This window comes from Nomascus leucogenys, chromosome 12 (genome assembly GCF_006542625.1).
Source record: "Nomascus leucogenys isolate Asia chromosome 12, Asia_NLE_v1, whole genome shotgun sequence".
Classification (NCBI taxonomy): domain Eukaryota; kingdom Metazoa; phylum Chordata; class Mammalia; order Primates; family Hylobatidae; genus Nomascus; species Nomascus leucogenys.
The window spans coordinates 29,853,697-29,880,708 of record NC_044392.1 but is presented as its reverse complement, the minus strand read 5'-3'; the positions used below and the strand labels follow the sequence as shown (position 1 = coordinate 29,880,708).

Sequence of the window (27,012 nt, the reverse complement as noted above, 5' to 3'; positions counted from 1 at the left end):
AAACATTTATTTACTGTACAGGTTATCTGGTTAACAATCATTTACATTTATATTGAAGAAACCATCTCTGTAGTTACTTTATTTGCTGCCGGGGGGAATTTTTTTAGTTTTGTTGATACAGCTAGTATCTTCTTTTTCAGGCTTCCAAAGATCATTCTTTTCCTAGTGGAGCAATAACTATATTTCCTGGTAACTCAGTTACTGGAAGAGCCAATAAGAAATGTCTTCAAGGTGTTTCTTAAACTATAGTGTGGGAATTGTACTCTATTTTTTGTCTAGGAGTCAGGAAGCCATGAAGGAGCATTGACTTACTGCCTGAAGACTGGCTGTTAACACTGAAGATTAACGCTATATTGAGATGGGTTGAGAGAGAAGAAAGGCATTTGATTTGTAGCTGTCATGTGGCATCCAGAGGGAAGCACTCTCTCTGACTAAAAATCTGTACAGTTCAACTACAAATAAGGCATTTGGGCAATATAACAGAATCAACTTAATAACACTGAGTCTTCAGGTTACTCTTTGAAGGTACATTTTACAGGAAAAATGGCATACATATTTTCTTTTTATATAGATTTATTAGAAAATAAATTTAAAAATATGTAGTCTAAATCCAAAGTAATACTAAAGGAATAGTCATTATTTTACCAGCATTAATTTAGAAAATGTTTTCCCATAAAACATGCTTACAGGTTTTCCCATAAAATATGCTTACGGAGATATAGGAGAAAACCTATTGCACAGAAAATGATACAATTCAATTGGATGGTGGTGCTCAGTGGCTAATGAATTATTCAATATTGTTCATGTCAGTGCTTTGGCTCCCTGTTGCTGAAGGCAGGCATAAGCGCTTTCCAAACCCTTGCAGGTGATCAACACCAAGAGGATAGTTCAAATGGGGTCTGTGGCTCCTATCTCCAAATTCCATTAGCAAAATGTTAAAATATTGTACGTAGGTGCTTAGTTTTTTAAGGTAAGCAAATACTACAAAATCAGGGAAAACACACTGTGGCTGTGTTATATCAAAAATAATAGTAACATTTTTCCGTGGTGCTTGGGTTTTAAAATGGTTGGCGTTTGTTGCATTTCATTTGATCCATACAACTTGGGCCATAGTTAGCATTATCTCAGTTTAGAAGTAACAGAAATGGGTTCAGAGAGAATTTTGTCCATTCAGTGGTAGAGCTAATATTCAAAGGAAGGTTCTGTGTTTCTCATTCAAGGACTCATCTCCTGAGCTCACACAGCAAGAGTGCGCTGGGCATATGGTTTTCATTTTGCTGGGCCATCAGAAGGAGACGTATCTTTAGGATGGCCAGATTAGGTGCTCACTCTTCAGAAGAGAGAAACTTTTCTTTAGCACTTTGTTGTACTTCAGAGATGCTTGTGAAGAAAGATAGACTTCCAAATAGTAAAATTTGATTATCAAAATTTTTGGCTTTTGGTGAGAATATATCTGTCAGTGGTAGGACTGATGAGAGCCATGAAGGGAACTAGTAACTGTGAGTTAATAAGAAGGGGGTTGGATACCGGAATCTATTTATTAGTCTTAATGCAAAGTTCTGTTTGCTTAATAAAAAAATGTAGAGAAAAATGTAGATGTATCTGTGGATTTTTAGTCAACACATAATTATTTGCTATTTATAATGTTTGATACATTCTATTTTGCTTTAACAACGTTCACAGGGATTATTACTAAATCTACATATAAATATATGGTCACAAGCATGAATTGAAACAGGTCTCAGCATGAAGACATAAAGTGACTAAACCTTTTTTTCTTCTTTCTTCTCTGTGTCGTTTCTTCTCTGTCTTTTTTCTTGAAGAGAATATTTTATTGACTTGTTAAATGGTATTATTCAGGCCATTCACCATTTTTCCTTGGCATTTTATACATCCTAAAATTTCACTCATGGTCCTCACGGCTCAAACAGATGCCCTCCAGCTCTTTTTATTTTTATATCCTGACTTAATTTTTTTTTTATTATTATACTTTAAAGTTCTGGGATACATATGCAGAACGTGCAGGTTTGTTACATAGGTATACACGTGCCATGGTGGTTTGCTGCACCCATCAACCTGTCATCTACATTAGGTATTTCTCCTAATGCTATCCCTCCCCTGGCCCCCCACCCTCTTACAGGCCCTGGTGTGTGATGTTCCCCTCCCTGTGTCCATGTGTTCTCATTGTTCAGCTCCCACTTATGAGTGAGAACATGCGGTGTTTGGTTTTCTGTTCTTGTGTTAGTTTCTTGAGAATGATGGTTTCCAGCTTTATCCATGTCCCTGCAAAGGACATAAACTCATCCTTTTTTATGGCTGAATAGTATTCCATGGTGCCCTCCAGCTCTTTACTCTGGAGTTTTGCTTTTTTCCCTCCCTCCATTCATTTTGATTCTCAAATTAACCTCTTCCTTTTTGGTTAAAAATAAAACAAACAAAACAAAGTAGATGCTTTGTTTATTTTGATTAAATTTTAAATGATTGTTGAAGCCCTCTAAACTAGCAATTATTCTAATATAGCACATGAAGAATATTAAAAGTGTATTTAGTTATATGTATTTAAATATATTCAAAACATCATTATAAAGAGAGTATTGTTCTTTCTCTTTTCTGAGAATGTAGTTTATCTTCCCTTCTTTAATGGTTTTCATGACTATGTTTTGTTCCCATTAGGTTCCAAATTCCTGGTGTCTACCCAGCATGAGTCCATGCCCACAGCATCTCCCTAGCACTTCTTAATTTCTCAGTGAATTTTTTTTGATGAATAAATAATGGTATTTCAGCTGCATTTTCAAAAGCACATATAAATTTGTAATTTCATTATTTTCTATTGTAGTCATATACATTGACATTCTAAATGAACTCTGGTCCTTGAAGTCAATGAGAAAAGTCATTAACTTAAGGTTATTCAGTACTATTTCCTCTGTCAGAACATACAGTAGCATTTGCCAAATAAATTAGTTGTAGTAGGAGAAATTTGGCTTGATTTTATCTTTTTGACTCTCCATTCCAAACTATCAGTGCAGCTAAACGCTTGGGTTTTGGAGCATTCTCACTGTCCTTTGCCTATTTTATAAGCTGCTGTTCATTGAAATCCCATCTGTGTTGAAGCTCTGTTCTGCCAAATTTCCTGCAAAACTCATAGCATGCCACATGCCATTATTGCCCACTGAATTGTTGAGTAACATATCCTGACTTGAGGCCAGTGGTTTTCAAACCTTGGTGAGCATCAGAAACATCTGGGAGCTTGTTAAGAGTACAAATGCTGCATGCCTTCCCCTGAATATGATGAATCTGTAGCTTCAGGATGAGTCCTGGGTGTCTGTGGTTATAACACTTTCTGGTGGGCCTGGAACAACATTTTGAGAAAAACTGCCACTGAGTGAAAAGTTTATTTTGAATGGAATTCTGTGATGATTCCTCTAAAAGTTGTGAGACATTCTAAATGTGTTTAAAAACTGTGCTATAGGTATGTTTTTGAATTCTTTGACATTGCAGAATCAGCAATAATTTATGTGGCATTGCAGATGTAATATTATGTAGTACTATATTTGCTGCAGTTTTATTAGCTTAGTGTTTATTAATAAGCTATTTAAAATATGATCTTTATCAAAATGTCCATTTATCAGGAATAAGAACAAATGGAATGAGAACAAACAAAACTCAAGTTGCAATGTTTGTTTTCTGCTGTTAATTTCTATAGACAAAATATTTGTTTCTACTTGATCCCACGTTTTATGTGTCCTTTTTTTTAAACAAGAGTCTCACTCTGTTGCACAGGCTGGAGTGCAGTGGTGCAACATTGGTTCATTGCAACTCTGCCTCCCAGGCTCAAGCGATCCTCCCACCTCAGCCTTCTGAGTAGCTGGGAGTAGAGGCCTACGCCACCACATCTGGCTGGCTAATTTTTGTAGTTTTTTTTTGTTTTGTTTTTGTGGAGCTGGGTTTTTGCTATGTGGTCCAGGCTGGTCTTGAACTCCTGGGCTCAAGCGATTTACTAGCCTCGGCCTTCCATAGTGCTGGGATTACAGGTGTGGACCACTGTGCCCGGCCTTGTTTCCTTTTATTGGAGAAAAATGTCAGTATATTTAGAGGATACAATCTAATGTGCCTTTAGTAATGGTATTTGATGGTGCTAATATTGATCTTGAGGCCAAAGAGAGTACTGGGTTTTGTAATTATCAAAAAGAGTTTAAGAATTAATTTCAGTATCAAATATTTTCTTTAATGCTGATTCTCTGAAAATCAAAATTCATTGATAATACATGGAAACTAAGGGCAAACTTTTATCAATTTCAGCTAGATGAATGAATGACATATTCCAGTGAAGTCATTATGATAATGTACATGGATTTCTATGCAATATAAGGCCCTCCTCCTTCTTTTTTTTAACTTTGAAAATGCTTCTTTTATTAAGATGGGCCTATCATTGTTTGGATAAGCAATACATTGAAAGGTTGGGAATTAGGAGAATTGCTGTGGAACTTGGTTTATGAATGTATAGGTGATCAGAATTCCTTCATGCCTTAATCTATATTTCTTACTTTTTTTAGGGACTTTCTCCCTCGAGGGTCGGGCATTGTAACAAGACGACCTCTTGTGCTGCAGCTTGTTACTTCTAAAGCAGGTAATGAACGAAGATGTTTACCGCATGGATGGGCACATCCTGTGGCCCCTTTTGCCTTCATAGGTGTGGGATTGTGCCAATAGATATGTTTTTGTGATCGCCCCACTGTGGGCAGCTGCCCACATTTCTCTCCAGAATGCTGCCTTCTTCATTGCTCTTTTCATTCCTTTGATTACATTAAAGGGGATATTTTCATAGATTTTTTTAAATACCTACTTAAAAAATTTTTTTATTGCTCATTGTAATCCATCTATATAATTTTACAGTACAGCACAACCACTAATACTCCTTTGGTATTGTGTGTGTGTGTGTGTGTGTGTGTGTGTGTGCATGCACGTGCACTTGGGGATTAACTTATAAAATTCAACAACCATATAATATCTGTATGGATGTGTATATGCATATCTATATTTACACTGTGCTATGCTTGCTTCTCTCTCTTACACCACGATAATTTGATAGGTAAATGATGCTTTGTTTTTATTTTCATTTTATTTCAGCAACTGATGATGTTGAATTTTTTTTCATGTTTATTTGCCATTTGTATTTCTTCTCTTGTGAATTGGCCATTTTTCTTTTTCCCCATTTCTTTTTGAGGATTTTACTGGTTTTCCTGTCAATTTATTTGAATGCTTAAGACTGAAGCACCTCATAAAATCATCTATCATAAATTGCAAATATTTTTAATAGCTTGTTAAAGATACAGTTTACATACCATATAACTTGACCAATAGAAGTTAACAGTTGAATAGATTTTAGTCTTTTCACAGATATGTGCAGCCATCTCCACAATCAGCTTTAGAACTCTTTGATCACTCCCAAAAGAAAGCCTGTATGTTTCTGCTATCACCTCTTTTCCTAACACCTTTCCCCACCACTCCAGCCTAGGCACTACTAACCTATGTTCTGTCTCTATGGATTTCCCTATTCTGGACATGTCATTTGAATAGAATCATTTAATATGTGGTCTTTTGTAATAGGCTTTTCTTGCTTGGCATAATCTTTTCAAGGTTCATCCAGGTTGTAGCATGTATTAGAACTTCATTTCTTTTTATGGCCTAATAATATTCCATTGTCTGGATAGATCACATTTTGTTTGTCCATTCATTAACTGAGGAGCATTTGAGTTGTTTCCACCCTTTGGTTATTATGAATAATGTTGCTATAAACATTCATGTACATGTTTCTGTGTGGACATGTGTTTTCATTTCTCTTAGAAATATACCTGAGTATAATTGCTGGGCCATGTAGTAACTCTATGTTTAATTGTTTAAGGAACTGACAGACTGTTTTCAAAGCAGCTGCCCCATTTTACATTCCTACCAGCAGTGTATGAGGGTTACAGTTTTTCTATATCCTTGCTAACCCTTGTGGGTAAGAAGTGATATCTCATTGTGGTTTTGACTTGCATTTTCCTAATGACTAAGGATACTGAGCATCTTTTCATGTGCTTAATGATCATTTGTATATATTATTTAGATAAATGTGTATTCATTTCCTTTGCCCAGTTTTAAATATGGTTATTTGCCTTTGTATTACTGAATTGTAACAGATATATATTAAATACAAGTCTCATATCAGATATTTGATTTGCATTTTTTTTTCTATTTTATAGGCCCTTTTCGTTTTCTTGGCAGTGTCCTTTGAAGCACAAGATTTTTTATTTTGGTGAAGTCCAATTTATCTACTTTTTCTTTCATTTCTCATTATTTTTGTATTTATCTAAGAATCCTTTGCCAAAACCAAGGTTATAAAAGTTTATTCTATGTTTTCTTCTAGGAGATTTATAGCTTTGATCTTACACTTAGGTCTTTGATCCATTTTTTAAAATTACTAATTTTTAAATTTTAAATTTCATTTTAGATTTGGGGATAGGTACAGGTTTGTTATATTGCATAATGTGTAATGCTGAGGTTTGGGTTTCTAGTGAAACTATCACCCAAATAGTAAACGTAGTCCCCAATAGGTAGTATTTCAACCTTCACCCCTCTTCCACTCTTCCCCCTTTTGGAGTTCTTTGCATCTGTTTTTCCCATCTTTATGTCCGTGTTTACCCACTGTTTAGTTCACACTTGTAAGTGTGAATGTGTGGTATTTTATTTCCTATTTCTGTTATTTCTTTTAGAATAATGGCCTCCAGCTCAGTCCATGTTGCTGTGAAGGACATGATTTCGTTCTTTTTTATGGCTGCATAGTATTCTATGGTGTATGTGTCCTCTGTTTTGTTTATCCCGTCAACTGTTGGTGGGCTTAGGTTGATTCCATGATTTTGCTGTTGTGAATAGTGCTGCAGTAAACATACAAGTATAGGTATCTTTTTGAAATAATAATTTCTTTTCCTTTGGGTAGCTACCCAGTAGTGGGATTGCTGGGTCAAATGGTGGTTCTATTTTTAGTCCTTTGAGAATTCTCTATACTGTTTTCCATAGGGGTTGAACTAATTTACATTCCCACCAATAGTTTATAAGTGTTCCCTTTTCTCTGCAGCCCTGCCATCATGTGTTATTTTTGACTTTTTAATAATAGCTGTATTAGTCTATTTTCACACCGCTGTAAAGAACTGCCCAAGACTGGGTATTTTATAAAAGAAAGAGGTTTCATTGACTCACAGTTCAGCATGGCTGGGGAGGTCTCAGGAAACTTACAATCATAGTGGAAGGCAAAGGGGAAGCAAGGCACCTTCTTCACAAGGTGGCAGGAAGGAGAAGAGCCAAGCAAAGGGGAGGAGCCCCTTAAAACTATCAGATCTCATGAGAACTCACTATCATGAGAACAGCATGGGGGAAACTGCCCCCCATTAATTACCTCCACCTGGTCTCTCCCTTGACATGTGGGGATTGTGAAGATTATGAGGATTACAATTCAAGATGAGATCTGGGTGGGGACACAAAGCCTAACCATATCAATAGCCATTCTGACTGGTATGAGACGATATCTTATTGTAGTTTTGATCTGTATTTCTCTGATGATTAATGATGCTGAGCAATTTTTTCTTAATGTTTGTTGGCTGCTTTTATGTCTTCTTTTGAGAAGCATCTGTTCCTGTCCTTTGCCCACTTTTTTTTTTTCCTTTTTGAGATGGAGTCTCGCTCTTCTTGCCTTGGCTGGAGTGCAGTGGCGGGATCTCGGCTTGCTGTAACCTCTGCCTCCTGGGTTCAAGTGATTCTCTTGCCTCAGCCTCCTAAGTAGCTGGGATTACAGGTGCCCACCACCACGCCCGGCTAATTTTTTGTATTTTTAGTAGAGACGGGGTTTCACATGTTGGCCAGGCTGGTCTTGAACTCCTGACCTCAGGTGATCCACCCACCTCGGTCTCCCAAAGTGTTGGGATTACAGGCATGAGCCACCATGCCCGGCCCTTTGCTCACTTTTTAAAAAATTTTTTTTTGAGATGGAGTCTTGCTTTGTCACCCAGGCTGGAGTGCAGTGGTGCGATCTCAGCTCACTGCAAGCTCCGCCTCTTGGGTTCACGCCATTCTCCTGCCTCAGCCTCCCGAGTAGCTGGGATTACAGGTACCTGCCACCACGCCCGGCTAATTTTTTTTTGTATTTTTAGTAAAGACGGGGTTTCACCATGTTAGCCAGGATGGTCTCAATCTCCTGACCTCGTGATCTGCCTGCACTGGCCTCCCAAAGTGCTGGGATTACAGATGTGAGCCACCGCGCCCAGGCTTTTCCCACTTTTTAATGGAGTTGTTTTTTTCTTGTTGATTTGTTTAAAGTCCTTATAGATTCTGGATATTATTCCTTTATTGGATGCATAGTTTGCAAAAATTTTCTCTCATCCTGTAGATTGTCTGTTTACTCTGTTGGTAGTTTCTTTTGCAGTGCATAATGTCTTTAGTTTAGTTAAGTCTTGTTTGTCTATTTTTGTTTTTGTTGCATTGCTTTTGGGGTCTTAGTGAGAAGTTCTTTTTCTAGGCTGATGTCTGGAGAAGTTTTTCCTAGGTTTTCTTCTAGAATTTTTATAGTTTGAGGACTTACATTTAAGTCTTTAATCCATCATGAGTTAATTTTTGTATATTGTGAGAGATAGGGGTCCAGTTATATTCTTCTGCATATGGTTAGGCAGTTTTCCCAACACCATTTATTGAATAGGATGTTCTTTCCTCTTTGTTTTTGTTGACTTTGTGGAAGACGTGTTGGTTGAAAATATGTGACTTTACTTCTGAGTTCTCTGTTCTTTTACATTGATCTATGTGTCTATTTTCATACAAGTACCATGCTGTTTTGGTTACTATAGCCTTGTATAGTTTAGTATAGAGTAGTTTGAAGTTGGGTAATGTGATGCCTCTGGCTTTGTTCTTTTTGCTTAGGATTGCTTTGGCTATTTGGGCTCTCTTTTGGTTCCCTGTTAATTTTAGTATTGTTTTTCTAATTCTGTGAAAGATGATGTTTGTAATTTGACAGGAATTGCATAGAATCTGTAGATCGCTTTGGGCAGTATAGTCATTTTAACCATATTGATTCTTCCAATCCATGAGCATGGGATGTTTTTCCATTTGTTTGTGCTTTGATCCATTTTGAGTTAATAATTTTATGCACTAAGTGTCCAACTTTATTTTCTGCGTGTGGATATCCAGTAGTCCCAGCACAATTTGTTGAAAAGACTATTCTTTCCTCACTGTAGGATCTTGGTACCTTTGTCAAAAATCTGTTGACCAGAGAAATACAGGTTTATTTTGGGACTCTCAGTTCCATTCGATTGATATTTATGTCTATCCTTGGGCCAATAGCATACTCTCTTAATTACCCTTGCTTTGTGGTAAGTTTCAAAATTGAGAATTGTGAGTCCTACTTTTTTTTTTTTTTAGGATTGTTTTGGCTATCCTGGGTCCTTTGAAGTTCAATATGAATTTTAGAATCAGCTTGTTTTATCCCAGGAATGTAAGATTGGTTTAACATCTGAAAATCATATCAGTGGAATGAAAAAAAATCACAGGATTACCTCAATAGATTCAGAAAAAGTATTTGACAAAATCCAACATGCATTCATGATAAAACTCTTAGCAAATAAAGGGGAAGGGACTTCCTCAACCTGATAAAGGGCATATATGAAAACCACATAGCTAACATCATACTTAATGGTGACAGACTGGATGCTTTCTGTCTAAAATCAGTAATAATACAAGGATGTCTGCACTTGTCACTCTTATTCAACATTGTACGGTAGGTTCTAACCAGGACAGCTGGGGAAAGAAAGAAATAAAAGGCATCTACCCTGGAAAGGAAGATGAAAAATAATCTCTATTTGAAGATGATGTGATCACATGTATAGAAAAACTTAAAGAGTCCACTAAAAAACTGTTAGAACTACTAAACTATGTTAGCAAGATTTCAGGATACAGTATCAACACACAACAATCAGTTGTATTCTTTTAACTTTTATTTTAGGTTTGGGGGTGCATGTGAAGGTTTGTCACATAAATAAACCCATGTCATGGGGGTTTGTGGTACAGATTATTTCATCATCCAGGTTTTAAGTCCAATAAGCCCAGTGCTCAATAGTTATCTTTTCTGCTCCTCTCCCTCTTCCCACTCTCCACCCCCAAGTAGACCCCAGTGTCTATTGTTTCCTTCTTTGTGTTCAAAAATTATCATCATTTAGCTCCAACTTGTAAGTGAGAAAATGCAATATTTGGTTTTCTGTTCCTGCGTTAGTTTGCCAAGGACAATATAGCCTCCATAAAGACACACATATGTGAATGTTCATTGTAGCACTATTCACAATAGCAGACATGAAATCTACCTAAATGCCCACCAATGACAGATTGGATTAAAAAAAATGTAGTACATATACACCATGGAATACTATACAGCCTTAAAAAAGAACAAGATAATGTCTTTTGCAGGAACATGGAGGGAGCTGGCTATATTGTCCTTTATTGTAATTCTTAGTTTCCTTGGATTGGGTTTTGCCATCCTCCTGAATCTCAATGATCTTTGTTCCTGTCCATATTCTGAATTCTATTTCTGTCATTTCAGCCAGCTTAGCCTGGTTAAGAACTCATGTTGGAGAACTGGTGTGATTGTTTGGAGGACGTATAATACTCTGGCCATTTGAGTTACTGGAGTTCTTGCTTTGGTTATTTCTCATCTCTGCATGTGGGTGTTCCTTTAACTGCAGTGTAGATTGAATACAGTTGATAGACTTCTTTTCTGGATGTTTTCACCAAGCCAAGGTTTTGTTCAGGGTCTTTCTTTGAAGCTGACTTCTTATCTCTGGCTTCAGGGTGGGGTATGTTAGTGAGGTATTTTTGGTGTTGAAGCTTTGGGGTGTGATCCAGTAGGTGGCACTTAGGCTAATTAATCAGTTGGTAGACTTTTGCTCAGTTATGTGGCTCCCCTGTATTTCTTCACAGTTGCAGCTGTGTTCCCTCTCAACACTCTGAAAGGGTGGGTTCCTCTCCCTCTTGAGTGCTGGCTATAGATTGTGGCTTGGCCTTCCTGGGCTGCTCACTGCCACTCTGGTGTGATCTCAGTACTTGTGTTCCCTCCTCCACTTGGAGGCAGTGGAGGAAGGGACCTTGGTAGTGATTGTGGCCAAGGGTACTTTGCTTGGCTCCTGGGGGCTCCACCCCAGAGAGATGCAGGTCAGCAATCGCTTAGTGCAATCAGCCCAGGGTGGAGGGTCTGTGCTATGGGCCCAAGCTAGCGGTTCCCTGTCTGGTGATGTGCAGTGGAGGGTGTGTGGGACCCATGTGAGACAGTCTGGCCTTCCTCCTTAGGTCAACTGCACCTTGTTGGAGGTGTGAATAAGGCACTTAGGATCTTTGCTTCTTCATTAGTCTGAGGGTAGCAAGGGCAGTTCCACTGCAGAGGCAGTGGCAGAGAGGCTTTTAGTTGCTCCTGGAGGCTTTGTCCAGGGAATTGCCAAGCTGCTACTGGCTTGATAGTTCTGGTGTGGGGTGGCTGGAGGACCTTCCCAGTGAGGAGATATGGGAATGGGCACCCATCTAACAGTCTGGCTGCTTTTTCATAGAGCTGTTGTGGTATGCTTGGTGCCTGCTCTAGTCCCTAGTCACCTTGAATTTTCTAGTACCTGGAGGTATCACCAGTGAAGGCTGCAAAATAGCCATGATGGAGGCCTGCCCCTCCCTCTGGGAGCTCCATCCTAGGGAGTTACAGACCTGTTGCCAGCCCAAACACTATAGGAGGTGGCTGGAGACCCTGGTTGGGAGGTCCCTTCCAGGAAGGAAGAATGGGATTGGAGACCTGCTTAGAAAAGCAGTCTGGCTATGCTTTCATAGAGCAGCTGTGCTCTGCTGGGGCATCTGCTTTAGCCCCCGGTTGCCTCGGACACTCCAAAGCCTGAAGGCTGGAATGGTTATGTTGCCCAAACAGCAAAGATGGCAGCCTGACTTTCCCTCTGGGAGCTCTGTCCCAGGGTGGTTTGAAACCTGTGTCAGCCAGAGAACACCAGTGGGGATAGCTAGAGACCCTGGTTAGGAAGTCGCACCTGGTGGTGAGGAACAGGATTGGGGACACACTTAAAAAAGCAGTCTGGCCATGTTTTTGTAGGACAGCTGTGCTGTGCTGGGGGTCCCTTCAGTCTCTGATTGTCTTGGACTTTCCAAAGTTTGAAGGCTGGAACAGCAAAGTCACCCAAACAGAGCACTGGTGAAGATGGCTGGAGACCCTAGTTGGGAGGTCCTGCCCAGTAAGGAGGAAGGGGACTGGTGACCTCCTTAAAAAAGCAGTCTGGCCACATTTTTGGAGAGCAGCTATGCTGTGCTGGGGGACCTCTTCCACCCCTAGTCAGCTTGGATTCTCCAAAGCCCGAAGGCTGGAAGGCTAAGTTGCCCAAACAGCAAAGATGGCAGCCTGGCCCTCCCTCTAGGAGCTCCATCCCAGGGAAGTTTCAAGTCTCTGCTGGCCAGAAAACACCAGCTGAGGTGGCAGAAGACCCCAGTTGGGAGGTCCTGCCCAGTGAGGAGAAAAGGCCACATTTTCGTAGAGCAGCTGTGATGTGCTGAAGGACGGCTTTTGCCCCCATTTGGCTTGGACTCTCCAAAGCTGAAGTCTGGAATGGTTAAGTCGTCCAAATAGCAAAGATGGTGGCCCACCCCTCCCTCTTGGAGCTCTGTCCCAGTGAGGTTTCAAATCTCTGTGGGCTGCAGAATACAGGTGTGGGTGTCTGCAGGCTCTGGTTGAAAGGTTCCACCCGGTAAGTAGGAACAGGATCAGGGACCAGGTTGCTTAGAAAAGCAACCTGGCCACGTTTTTGAAGAATAGCCATGCTGTGCTGGGAGATCCCTTCTGCCTCTGGTCAGTTTAGACTCTCCAAAGTCTGAAGGCTGGAATGGCGAAGTCACCCAAACAGCAAAGATGGTGGCCTGCCCCTCCCCGCAGAGCTCCATCCAGGGAGGTGCAATGCTGCTACCAGTGGCTGGCTGGATTTCCAAGCCAATGGGTCATATCCTGTGAGGTGCCATGGAATTGGGGCCTGCAGACAGTCACTTCTCAGCCCCCTGGATTCATCCTCTTTCCTAGGCTTATGTTTGGGGGTCTATCCTCCTGCTTTGCCATAGTTGCAGCTGCTTTTGTTGGGAAGCCTGGAAAGCCTGGGTATCTAAGTCTTCTGGTCTCTGCATGTGCCTGAGTGGCTGCTCCGCTGAGATTCCACATAGCTCTGTGTGTCAGACTGAATGCCGTGGTGGAGTGGGTTCATGAGGGAATCTCCTGAACCAAGGGTTGCAAAGATCCATGGGAGAAGCATGGATCCCTGGGGTCCCTCATTTACTCACCGCTTCCCTTGGTTGGGGATGTTCTTCTGGCTCTGTGTTGTTCCCAGGTAGGCCATTGTCCTGTCTTGGTTTTCTCCATTCTCCATGGGTCAAGTTGTTTCCTTGATTAGTCCCAATGCAAGTACTTGGATGTTTCAGTTGAATATGCTGTATTTACTCACCCCTTCCGTGCCTCTCCATGAGAGCCACACATGCTAGCTGATTCTAGTCAGCCATCTTGGCCACCTCTCATCAATTGTATTTCTATACATTTGTGATGAACAATCCAAAAACGAAGTTAAGAAAATAATTCAGTTTATAATAGCATCAAAAAGGGTATATACCGCTTAGGGGGAGGTGTGGTGGCTCACGCCTGTGGTCCTGGAGCATAAGAAGGTAAGGCCAGGCATTAGAGACCAGCCTGGGCAACATAGGAAGCCCTCATCTGTATAACAAAAAGAGTATACCACTTAGGAATCAATTTAACAAAAGAAATGAAAAACTTATGCTATGAAAACTATAAATTATTGTTGAAAGAAATTAGAGAAGATCTAAATATTTGGAAAAACATTCCATGCTCAATGATTGGAAGATGTAACAATGTTAAGATGGCAATACCTTAAAAACTGATCTACAAATTCAATGCAATCCCTGTCACAATCCCAGCTGATATCTGGAGAAATCATGGATACTTTTAACCATTTTTATAATGTTATCAAATCCATATTAAGTTTGATTCAAAGGATAGACTCAAGTCCTGTCATTTGAAAAAAGTAAATTATTTGTAACTCTACAATGCAGCAGGCACTGTTTGTGGCCCTGAGGAGATAAAAGTGATTAGGACAAAGTTTCTGTACTTCTGGTTATTTATATTCTGGATTTATTATTTTAAATATATAAAAGTTTTACTCATTATGGTTGTGAAACCTGTACATTTATATTTTTAAAAAGTAAATATTTAGCACAGTGCTCTTCACTTTCATAGGTAAAAAACTTTAAACAGTTCTTTACTTTATCTGAAATTTGTTTTCATGTATGCTGAAACAATTTTTTTCCCAATTCCCTTTATCTTATATTACAGTGTGGTAACTACTACCATCTATTTCTGAATATCTTTGTTTTATTGTACCAATTCCACAGTGTTTTACTTTTGTGGATTGATAATTTGCTTTAAATATCTCACCTGGCAGGGCTGTAGTCCTGTCCCATTACTTTTTTTAAATTTAGGGGTTCTATTATAATTGTGTGGAAAAGTCTAGAAAAATTTTGTAAAGATGAAACTATTGCCACTAGAATTATTTTAAACCAATACGTTTACTAGGGAATAACTGACACCTTAAAAATATTTATTATTTTTTTCAATCCAAGGACCATACTGTATCTTTTCCTTCCTTGCTTCCCTCCCTCCCTCCCTCCCTCCCTCCCTCCCTCCCTCCCTTCCTTCCTTCCTCCCTCCCTCCCTCTCCCTCTCGCTCTCCCTCTCCCTCTCCCCCTCCCCCACCCTCCCTCCATTCCTCCCTTCCTCCCTTCTTCCCTTCCTCTCTCTTTCTCTCTTTCTTTCCTTCTTTCCTCATTTTTGAGATAGGGTCTCACTCTGTTACCCAGGCTGGAGTGCAGTGGCATGATCATTGCTCAGTGTAACCTCCAATGCCTCAGCTAAAGCGATCCTTCTGCCTCCACCTCCCAAATAGCTAGGACTACAGGCATGCACCACCACACAAGGCTAATTTTTAAATTTTTTTTTGTAGAGATGGGGTCTTGCTATGTTGCTCAGGCTGGTCTTGAACTCCTGGGCTCAAGTGATCTTCCCAAAACAATTTACCTGCCTTGGCTTCTCAAAGTGCTGGGATTACAGGCATGAGCCACTGCTCCCCACCCACCCCCCACCTTTTTCTTTGTTTTTCTTAGTAAAAAATTTTTTCCCTTCCCTCACTTCAGGCATCCTATTAAAATTTTTGATGGTTTTATATAGTGTTCATGCTTTTCTAGATAGGGTATTCATCTTTATTTTTTATTGTTCTTGTACTTTAAGTAGGTTATTTTACAATTATATTTTCAAACTCCTTATTGCTGATCTTAAAAGCCGTTGCATTTTAAACTTTTTAATTAACCATCTTATTCTACATTTGGTAGATTAAAGCATTTTAAATTTATTCTCTTGGGTATTTTAGTTATACAGCCATTTCATTTGCACTTCTTAATTTATTCAGTAAATACTCATCATGCAAATACTGGAATGGCTGAGAAAAGAGACATTGACTAGAATATTAATAAGTTTCTTTGCAATCGGGACCTTTTGGTGAGTATAGACATGGGAAAATATTCTTACATATTGAGCTCCTTCAAGAAGGTCTAACGTGCTTCTTTCCCATACCTTTTTGCCTCGTGTCTTCTAAGTCCTTGACCATTCCTTCTTTTTTTCCTGTTAATCAGTGAGGATCATAGCACACGTAGCACCTCACTTTTCAGGCAAAGTAGACGAGAGATTGTCTCTTCAGGGAAGACTTTCTGTCTACAGTCTTTCAGGTACCTCAAAATGGGGTTTTTGCATTACAGCACTCCACTCTGGCTGGTGTCAGCTGAAAACTGGGCTAATTTATTTTCATCCTAATTGAACTTGTTCATAGAGAAAGCTCATGTGACCGTAGACTTGGGTTGACGGCGGGCTAATAAAATGGGGGAAAGAAGCAATCTGGGGTGTGTGTTCACTGCTCATGCAGTTTGCTTGTGCCTTCAGATCTTAATTGGGGCATAATATAAGTATGACTTCCATTTGATTCATTCATTTATTCAACATATATTTATTGAATGATTACTAGGTGCCAGGCAAATATTACTGTCATCATGTGGCTTACATTCTAGGTGGAGAGAAACCAACAATGAACAAAACAAATACACAGAATGTTAGGTGATAAAGAAAGTGAGTGTTCAAGCCACGCTGATATTTATGTAGGCGGAGGTAAGTTAGAAGGTTGTAGATGGGAGTGGCTTATGTGTTTGAAGTTTAGCAAGGAGGCTAGCAGGGCTGGAGGTGGATGAGTGAGAAGTGGTGGTAGGAAATGGGGTAAAGAGAGCTACTGTTGCTGAAACAGTAAGAAAGCTGATTGGGGAGGGTCTTGTGAGCCAGGGATGATGAAAGGGAACATGATAGAAGGATTAGCGCCTGAAAGTGGGGGCCACTGACTGTAAGTAAAACAAAGGATAGTGTGATTGAGATACTGGAGAGCGAGCTAGGATAATTCCTTTATACACAAGGAGGATGGGAGGACACCTCCTCTATTGCAACCAAATGGAAAAGGAAAATGTGGGCAGCTGTGGATATGTCTGTACTTTTAGCAGTAGAGAGTTAAAGGATTCTTCATTTACTGACTTTATTCTTTCCAGGAAGTAGAAGATAAGGTATTTGCTGACAGTAATCATTTTCTCTTCTCATTTCCGTTAGTTCTGTCTCTTATTCCTCTTCAAAGTTTTATTACTGTTGGCTAGGACTTCAGAAACATGCCTTTCTCCTAGTTGTGATGAAAATGCCTTCTGTGTTAAACTATGCATATATTACTTACTGTTCATTTGTCCTGGTGAGGAATTATTTTATTTTAGATTTTAAAAAGATTTTAAAGCATAACAAATAGGTGTGTAATTTTCTTGAGTGCCATTTTGGCTTCTATTGAGGTAATCACTTAAAAAACTCTTTGACATGTTTACCCTTACATTTATAGATTTCTTATTTAACCATCCTTGCATTCCTAAGATATACTTGATTATAGCAATTAATACTTTTATTGTACTGTTGAAGTAATTCCACTAATTTATGTTATTTACATTTCATTGTCTCTATATACATTTATTTATTATTGTCAAGTTATTGAATCAAAGCTATACTAGTCAGCCTAGAATAAGTTAGTAACTCTCCCTCTGCTTCTCTTTTACTTTCTTCTATTAGCTTTTGCAATTCTTAAAAGCCCAGCAATGCATTTTAGTCTCTCTTTCCAATTAAGGTGCGCTATTAGGCTTGCTTTTTACAAAGGGTATGTCTTTGACTCAGGGCTTCAGAGCTAGCAGCTGTGGTAAGAGCTTAGGCAAGGTTAGACCTGGGGATATGGTGGCACCTGGGTCCAGAGGTGTGGGATGTCAGGACACTCAGGGACTATTCAAAACCATGTGGATACTGAGTGTCCAATGCAGTGACTTTGCCATAACCCTAGAAAGTCTTATAAAGAGATTGGCAGGCTGAGGACAGATACTATGTAGGAAACTAAAATGATGAGTAGCTACCATTTTTTGAGCATAATCAGCATTATCAGCACTGCACATTTTGATGCTATTTTCATTTAATCCTTACAAAATCTTCTGAGATAGATATTATGATTTCCATTTAGAATAAGGGACCCATTTTAGAAAAGGAGACCTAAGCAATTTATCCAAAGCCACACTATTGGTAGGAGTGGGGATTTTTCCTCATGTCTGTATGATACTGCCAATATTGCATTTTAAAAAGAGAAAGCTCCTACTGCTTGCTTTTATATTTGCAGAATATATTGTATATTTTATAGTATATTTTTAATGTAAAGGAGAATAAATATATAAATATTAAATATTATTTGGTTAATTCAGAATTACTATCTAATTTCCAACACAATGCCTATTTAGTAATATTTAACTGCTTGTCTCCATCTGCTGCTGTATTAGTTGCCAAACTGAGCCAAAAAATTAGAGGCCCTAAGCCTTATTCAGTATAATTTGTTACAGGACATTTAGTACTTAGTACAGAAAAGCATTCCAAGAAATCACATAGTATTGTGAGAAAGGTGAGGAAAATCACGGCTTCTTTTTTATTAATAAAGGTAAAAATTTTAAGTGCTAGGTCCAGGTAATTTGGTTTCAGAGAGGGACATTTCCGAAGGTGTGGCTTGGGAGGACAAGAGATGGACAAAACATTGATGAGGTCTTGGGTGATGACTGCAGTGTCATGAGCAAGGGAGCAGGAGAGGGTCTTTGTAAGACAATGGGACAGTTTCAGTGTGTTGTGGCTTCCTCCAGTGCCATGTTGAAACTGGCTTATGCCCACTCCTAAGATCTGATTGTATGCCTCTCTTCCCATGTCCATATTTAGTGACATCATGATGGTAGCTAGAAATTAGTCATGGTTGGAGTATTTACACTTCAGAAATTGGCAAATGCTACAAATCAAAATTTTTTTTTTTTTGCCTCTAGGGAGCCAGTTGTTAAGCATTTACCAGTACACCACTAATTCCTCCTTTCTCAATACCTGATCTTACTGTTTACTGGTTAAGCCATGTGTTAAACTGAGAAAGCAAATGTGCCTGAGGGTAATTTGATGAACTACTGAGCACATTTAACATATTACAGTGTTGCTAATTTAAGAAATGATCCATTTGGAATTTGATATGCCCCCTGAAGAAGGTTTTTTTTTTTTTTAAGACACCAGAATACAAGTCACTCTTTGCATTAAAAGTTACTGTAGGCTGGGCGCGATGGGTCATGCCTGTAATCCCAGCACTTTGGGAGGCCAAGGCGGGCAAATTACTTGAGGTCAGAAGTTCGAGACCAGCCTGGCCAACATGGTGAAACCCCATCTCCACTAAAAACACAAAACAGCCGGGCATAGTGGCGCATACAGCTACTTGGGAGGCTGAGGCAGGAGACTCACTTGAACCCAGGAGGCAGAGGTTGCAGTGAGCCAAGATCACACCACTACACTCCAGCCTAGCCTAGGTGACAGAGTGAGACTCTGTCTCAAAAAAAAAAAAAAAAAAAAAAAAGAAAGTTACTGTTGGCAGGTTATAATAGTAAAGTCTCTGGGTCAAGGTTAAGGACAAATGGTTTTGTCTCCTGGATAATTTTTCTGTTAAAATATCTCTCTAAAAGCTACTATATTGTTTACTCTGCTTTATTTCAATGACATTAGTATAAGAAAGGAAGATACTAAAATAAGAAATCGCAAAGTAAATAAGTTAAGGGTAACTTTAAATTACAGAAGTATTCTTTCTTTTGTAGAAGGTTTTCTTGCTATTTCTTCCTTTCATGGATGTTAAATGTATTATTCATTTAATTTGCCACCTTTATATTGTATCTATTTACATAATGTAAAGGGTGTCCATGTTTTAAAATTTTTACATGACTTGGAATTTATTAGATAATTATCAGTATTCAGTATTTGGGATCCTTGGTTGGAATTGCTATAAATAATTATTTTAATAAAGAAAGATACCCAGTAACAGAAATCAGAAAACTTGTTTGGAGGCACCAGGTAAGCAACGAGGTAATGTGGAGACACAAAGTTCAGGCAGCAGGTCTGAGATGCTGCAGAAAGGCTTGAGAAGGTGGTGAATCACCACATTCTGGGAGAGGGGCTCCACAAAGGGGGTCATGTTTAGAGCAGCCTTAGAGCACTGCGAGTCTAGGCAGACTGAGCAAAAGGGAAGAGATGGCTTCCTACAACAATACTCAGGAGTCACTAACATGAGAACAATGTCAACTTTTCACAGATGAGATATTTTAAAGATGTTTATAGATTAGTTAGACTTTAAGTCTTGATTTCTGTACAATGTCAAGGACTTGTTCTCTAGTTTCATAAATTAGACTGATACATAGCAAAAACATTCAAATCTTGTTTTGAATAACAACATTGAAAACATTTTAAAACTACATTTCTTGCTTTGTTTTACATTTAAATGTCTGAATTTAATTAAAATGGATATTTTAGAATAAGATAATCTGCTTTTGCAAAGGATTTATGTTTTTTTTTTTTTCCATTGTAACAAATTGACCTCATGGTAGTAAATGTGCTTCTGAAAACATTCCTTCTTAAACTACAGCTTTGAGCTTGTTCTGCTTCACTGCTGGTTCCCTATTGCTGCTAAAGTGCAGATTATAGATTCATAGTTTAAATCTCTTTAATATTTTTATTCTTAAATTTTAATGTGCACAAGGTACACTGGGTGGGCTTCTTAAAGATGCAGACTCCTGGACATCACCCCTCAGAGGTTTGATTCATGAAGTCTGAGGTAGGGCCCAGAGACCTGCTTTATTTACTTATTTATTTATTTGAGACACGGTCTCACTCTGTCACTCAGGCTGGAGTGGAGTGGCGCCATCATGGCTCACTGCAACCTTGATCTCCCAGGCTCAACCTATTATCCTACCTCAGACTCCAGAGTAGCTGGGACCACAGGGGTGTGCGACCACATTTGGCTAATTTTTCTATTTTTTGTACAGAGATGGGGTTTCAACATGTTGCCCAGGCTGCTCTCAAACTCCTGGGCTTAAGCAATCCTCCTGCTTCAATCCCAGCAAGCCTCCTAAAGTGCTGGGATTACAGATATGAGCTACCATGCCCAGCCAGATCTGCATTTTCAAGAACTAGTAACAGTTGCTTCTAAAGCTGTTGGTCTTTGAATCATATTTTAAGAAACACTCTCAACGGTTTCATCAAATTCTCTCACTATTGTTTTCTTTCTCTAGATACCTTTCCTTCTTCCTTTTAATAGAGTTTTTTTTTTTCTTGAAATGAGCAATCATTCTTTTTATAATTTTCTAAATGTTCAGTCATGGCATCTGTATAGAAGTCTAAGCACAGTGCTTTGAACATAACCAGGCACTCATTCAATGTTGAACTGTGTTCTCTTGCTACCTGGGCATCTAGCTCAGACACCAGCAACCCTGGCTGTGGTGTTTCAACACCTTTCACTATCAGAGGTTGAAATTCTAATAGCATCAAGGCTTTTTTTTTGTTACATAACCAACCCATCTTCCAGGCATAAACAGAGATAAAAACTATCCTCCTGAAATCCCTGTACAAACAAGTGGTGCATATACACTTGTCCCTCAGAGCTGGGCATCTCCTCCTTGATTTTGCATATCAAGGAAGAGTTTGATAAGCCAAGGAATTTGCATTGGCCCGATGGAATGTCAGACAGTTCTCAAGCACATAATTTTAAATCTGGAAAATGTAACTATCAAAATAAGTTAAAATATATTTGGTGGAGGAGTTGGATAATGAGAATGTTGAATTTTCTAAAAAGTTTAAGGACCACTGGAATAGAAGGGTTCAAAGATATTTACGTTTTGGGTGGATGCTTTGTAATATTTTTCCTTGAATATTGGGCACAATGTAACAAATAAATAAACCTCCAAAGGTCCCAGTTGGAAAAACATGCTTATTAAATGGAGAGAGATGCAGATACATCATACATAAGGTCGGACTTGGTCCAAATATTCCCACATTTGTAACCTATTTCATTGAGAGGTCAAAATGGTTCACTTTCTGAAATCTTATAAGCCTTGTTTTTGAGGGGAAAAAGGTAGTTGGTGCTATCTGGGACTGTCATTCAGACCTACTTTAAATCTTATTTGATTGTGTTTTTTCAGGTCACTGTTCTTTTAATATTTGCATAGCTTAATAAATTCAACTTATCTTTATTTTAGGCTTGGTTATTGGGATACCACTGTGAATTGCTGGTTATGTTAATTTTTTCTTCCTTTTTTTTCCTTACTGACAACACCCCAAAACTTATTTTTAACCCACTTTCTTTTGTTACTTTTTTTCCTTGGCTTAGGCATTGGTTACACATTTATTAATAGACAAAATTTCTAGTAGTCAATTATGTACCTTCCAATATTGAGATCAATTTTTGCTCAATTCTCAAAATTTTGAGAAAAGCAACTGACCCAAATTTTATTTCTTCACAGTTAGATCACTGCCTTTTAACACCACATACATTTCCATTTAGTAGGGAAATTACTAAATCAAAGGTATTATATTTCTCTTTGAAGTAAATGAAGAAATAATATATTTCGGTAGAATTACCACTTATGATTGTGAGGTTAAAGTGATTTTTGAATTGGTGATCATTTGTTGTATTTTAGGTTTATTTGTCTCTTGTCTATTTTTGGAGGAGATACTGAGATTTGTAGCTGCCTTGAGTTTCCAAACCAACAATTATAGTTCTCTGAACTTAGTTCCCTTTGGTCCATGTAATGTCTACTCCAGAATTAATGTCTGCTAAAAGAGATCGGATGGAAGAAAGACAAGTTCCTTAGTTTTAGGACTTTTCTTGTTTCTATTCCCTTCCTCATTCCCATTTAGAAAAAAATAGATTGTCTTGAAATAATTGATATTGATGAGAACTAAAAGACAAACTGTAGAGTTGTTAATATCTGTTTAAATCTGAGAGGAAGAAGTTTAATTTTTTTAAAGTAAGAAAATGAATAGACTTGTTTTATATCATGCCTGGGTCTATAGTTGATAATAATTGTTACTTACCTACGCCTTCTTACTCTTATTGCTTCCCCTTGGGCCTCTAACAACAGAAATCATAGATCACAAATGCCCCTGTATTTGCATTTGTTAGATGAGTTGGAGTAGTCTGGAAGGCATTGACTTTGTCTTCACTTCCTCAGGGGGCATGCTTTATCCTTCCTGCTGCTACAGCGCCTCTTCCTCCCCATGACACTCTTATTGATCAGTAGTCACTGGCCACACAGAGAAGGACAGGTTATTTCATTTATTGCTGAATTATACAATCAGTGAATTTAAGAAGTTGGTTGTTAGGGTGTCTGAACAGCGTAAGAACAGACGATAATTGGGTTACTCTGCTGATTTATAAGATGGTTTTGTACTCACTCTAGGTGTTTATTTTTCAAAGTGAACTAACTTCTCATTAAGTACTTTTCAAATAATTGTGTTAGTTTAATATTAACAGTCTCTTGCAAGCCTGGTGGAATTTTTTTCTCATTATTTTCCCAAAGTGTATTTGTTTCATTAATTTTTATCTTTAAGTTTTTGCATTAATTTATTCATTCATCTCTTCATTAACGGATTTTGAATGCCTGCAGTGTGCTGCACAACAGAGAGGTTGCCAGTTTGTGTCTTGCAGACCGTGTTTCAGTTGTTTTCCTGTTACTGTCATCTTGGCTAATATTTAAAGAGACCTGAGTTTTTTTTTTTTTTTTTAACCTCTGCATAATTAACACACTGGATGGGATTGTTTCCCTCAGTTAGCTTTAGTTTTTACTGTTACATTACATTGCAATTTGGGGTGATGCAATTCTTTACAAGCACTATAAAAAGTTGGACTTAGAAAGAATGTATCTCTGTAAGGCATGTTGAAAGCAACTTGAGAGTCTGTTCTTGGAAGAGTCTTTAATCTAAGGCATATCAACTACAATTTCCATTTTAAATGTCCATTTGCCCTTGTTTCTCTCATTCCCCATCAAAACGCTTTTTCTTGACGTGTATATATTACCTGACTTTTCATCATTGTACTATTTTAACATTTTTATTTTTCTGTGTACGTGTCTACCAATATTTATATTAGATACCATGTAGGCATTTCATTGATTATGTACTAGTGCAGAATTCAGAATAAACATAAATATATTTAAATATGGTACTGGCTTATTTTGATTTACAATGTAGGTGTAATCTTTAAAAGTGGTCTCAGTTGTTTATTATTGTCTAAATTGTTGTTTGCTTTAAAATAAAATTTTAAATTATTTTGTATCTGTGCTATTGAGATCGTTAAACTTGAGTATTCTTAAAAAAAACTCATGAAGAACACATACTTAACAAATATTTACTGATTACCTTTCCTCATGTGAAAGTAGGATTTTTTTAGGTTTCTGAAGAATAAACAAAGCTACACATACGACAAAGTGCTTATACTAAGCGGGTTATACTATAGTGTCCAACAGGTATGGTGAGCATATGTTCAAATTGAGGATGGCTAGGAAAAAAATTTACAAGACAAATACAGAGTGGATTTAGCAAAGGTGGCTTGGGTATTTATTCTCACCTGTTGGACACTACAGTATAACCCTTTTAATGCTTAGCCAAATCCTTAAATACTTCCTGGATACTATAATAGCAGAGTTACCCACAGGAGCGATATGAAGAAATAATATGACTGAGGAAGGTATACATACTGCAACTGTAGAGTGAGGAAGAATAGTGGAGGTGAATGTTTAGAAGTCAGGCCTGGAGAATACTCCCCCTCAGGAAAAGTCAGCCTTCTTCCTCTTTGTGCTGTCCCACTTCTGAACTGAGATGTCTACCATAGAGTCCATCTTGGTGTGCTATTGACTGGTATATTTGTGTTCATCCTAATAGGATGTTTGCTTCTCAAGGGCAGAGACCAGTGTGTAAAGCTTAATATCCTTGTCCATAGTATCCCTACTTTATGGATTCATTGTTTTCCCCACATATTAATTAGGAAAGAAACTGAATTTATTGAATGAACCCCTAACCAAGCCACACATATTTCCCATTTCTATGTCAGTGCTATCATTTTCTAATTATGCCCAACAGCAGTGACTTGTAATATGTATATAATAAAACTGAGTTTCTGTGGTTAAAGGAAAACACTCAGATATTAATACACATAAACCCATATACATTTTTTGCACAAGAGGCTTTGTGATTAACGATGACATACTAAGGTTTATATTTTGCTATTTTTTATATTGGAGGGTGACTTCTTTGCATTTTTGGTTATAAAAATCTGTTTGTATTTTTTGTTCATATGTTTGAATTGAGGATGGCTAGGTAAATGATTCACAAGACTAGTACAGAGTGGACTTAGCAAAGGTGGCTTGGGTATTTATTGAGCAAGCTCTTGGGGAAAGATATTTGATGTCTTAGGTCCAGAATGTTTTTAAATGCTGCTCACTTGATTTTTTTTTTTTTTTTTATGGAATAAGGGATCTGATACTGTTTTTCTGCTTGGAGTCTGGACCTCAGTTACTGCTCTCTGAGATACTGGCACAGAGTTAAGCCTATTCCAGGGAACCATATGTTAAGTCCTAGTTACAAGTTGCTGAAATGAAAGTTGTAGAGATATACAGCAAATTTTATGTAAGGAAATAAGCATATGCAAAACTAATACATGTATTTAAACTAACACAACCTCAAAAGAATAAAAGAACGTAAGTGGTACACCAGTGCAAAGGGAAATAATAGGTAAATATTAGATGTTAATTGAAAATTTCATTCATTTATTCATTCACTTCACAAATATTTATTGGGAGCTTCTATGTAGCAGATACATATTGAACAAAGTGGGCAATTTTGAATTTATGGGGCAAGACACACAATAAACAAAACTAAATAAGTAAATTATGTAGTATTTTAGATAGTGTTAAATGCTATGGAAGGCAAAAAGTTTAGGGTAAGGGAACTGGGAGTACTGGATTGCAGTTTTGTGGAGTTTTTGTATGTCACAAAGTCTTCCTGGAGCTGAAAGGGTGATCCAAGTGGCTATCTTGAGGAAGAGTATTCCAGCCAGAAGCAAGAGCCAGTGCAAGGCTGGATGCAGTGGCTCATGCCTGCAATCCCAGCACTTTGGGAAGCTGAGGCAGGAGGACTGCTTGTGTTCAGGAGGTTTGAGACTAGCCTGGGCAACATAGTAAGACTTCATTTCTACAAACAGTCAAAAATTAGCCAGGTGAGGTGGCATGCATCTGTAGTCCCAGCTGCTCAGGACTCTGAGATCAGGGGATCACTTGAGCCTTGGTGGTTGAGGCTGCAATGAGCTGTGATCCTGCCACTGTGCTCAGCCTGAGCAACAGAGTGAAACACTGTCTCAAAAAAAAAAAAAAAAAAAGAAAAAAAGAGAAAAAGAAAAAGCCAGCTCAAAGCCCTAAGGCGGACATATGCCTGGCTTACTGAGGAAAAGCAGGGAGACTAGTGTGGCCTGTAGCATAGAAAATTCTTGTTTTTGTCAATCAAAAACAAAATTCTAAGCCCACCAACCATTTGAATAGACCCCTCTTCTTGGCCAAGGGCATTCCAAAGTTAACCTGAGAAACTAGTTCAGGACATGATGGGGAGGGGTAGGGTAGTCATGCCTCATTATACCCACCTCCGTTTTGGAATTACCAATAGAACAGACTCTTTAACTCTGATAAGAAATACTTACAATCTATTATCTCTAAAACCTGCTACTTAGAGGCTTCATCTACATGATAAAAACGTGGGTCTCCACAACTCTTACCTTAACCCAGACATTCCTTTCTATTAATTCTAAGCTTTTAGACAATAACTTAACTCTTTCAATCAATTGTTAATGGGGAAATCTTTGAATCTACCTATGAGCTGGAAGCCCCCTGCTTCCAATTGTCTCATTTTTCTGGACCAAACCAATCTATATCTGATATGTATTAACTGATGTCTTATGTCTCAAAATTGTATAAACCATGTGGTAGCCTGACCACCTTGGGCACATGTTTTCAGGATCTCCTGAGGGCTGTGTCATGGCCGTTCGTCACTCATATTTAGCTCAGAATAAAGATCTTCAAACTTTTTATAGTTTGACTCTTTTTATCAACATTTTTGTATGTAATGGGTGAGGATTAGAGAGTGTCTTGGCTGATTACTAGTCTGGCTAAGAGGGAGTAATCATTTCCCCTATGAATGTATTATTGATTTTTAAAAGATAAATTCAATAAAGTATATTTTAAGAAAAAAAGTTGTTTGAAACAGGGGTCAGCAATCTCTTTCTGTAAAGGGCCAGATATTTTAGGCTTTGCAGGACATAGTGTCTCTGTTGCAGCTACTCAACCCTGCTGTTGTACTGTGAAAGCAGCCACAGACAATATATAAATGAATGGGTCTGGCTTTGTTCCAATAAACTTAATGGTCTC

General features: G+C 38.3%; 1 protein-coding gene across 8 annotated transcripts in view; it reads left to right on the top strand.

The window, feature by feature from the left end:
• The window catches only part of DNM3 (dynamin 3), a 600,443-nt gene that overhangs the window by 75,694 nt on the left and 497,737 nt on the right, over positions 1-27,012 (top strand). For all 8 annotated transcript variants that reach the window (XM_012511535.2, XM_030823969.1, XM_003258880.3 and 5 more), the window contains exon 2: positions 4,554-4,627. In XM_012511535.2, coding sequence (XP_012366989.1) covers positions 4,554-4,627 — 74 coding nt within the window. The remainder of the gene's footprint in view (positions 1-4,553; positions 4,628-27,012) is intronic.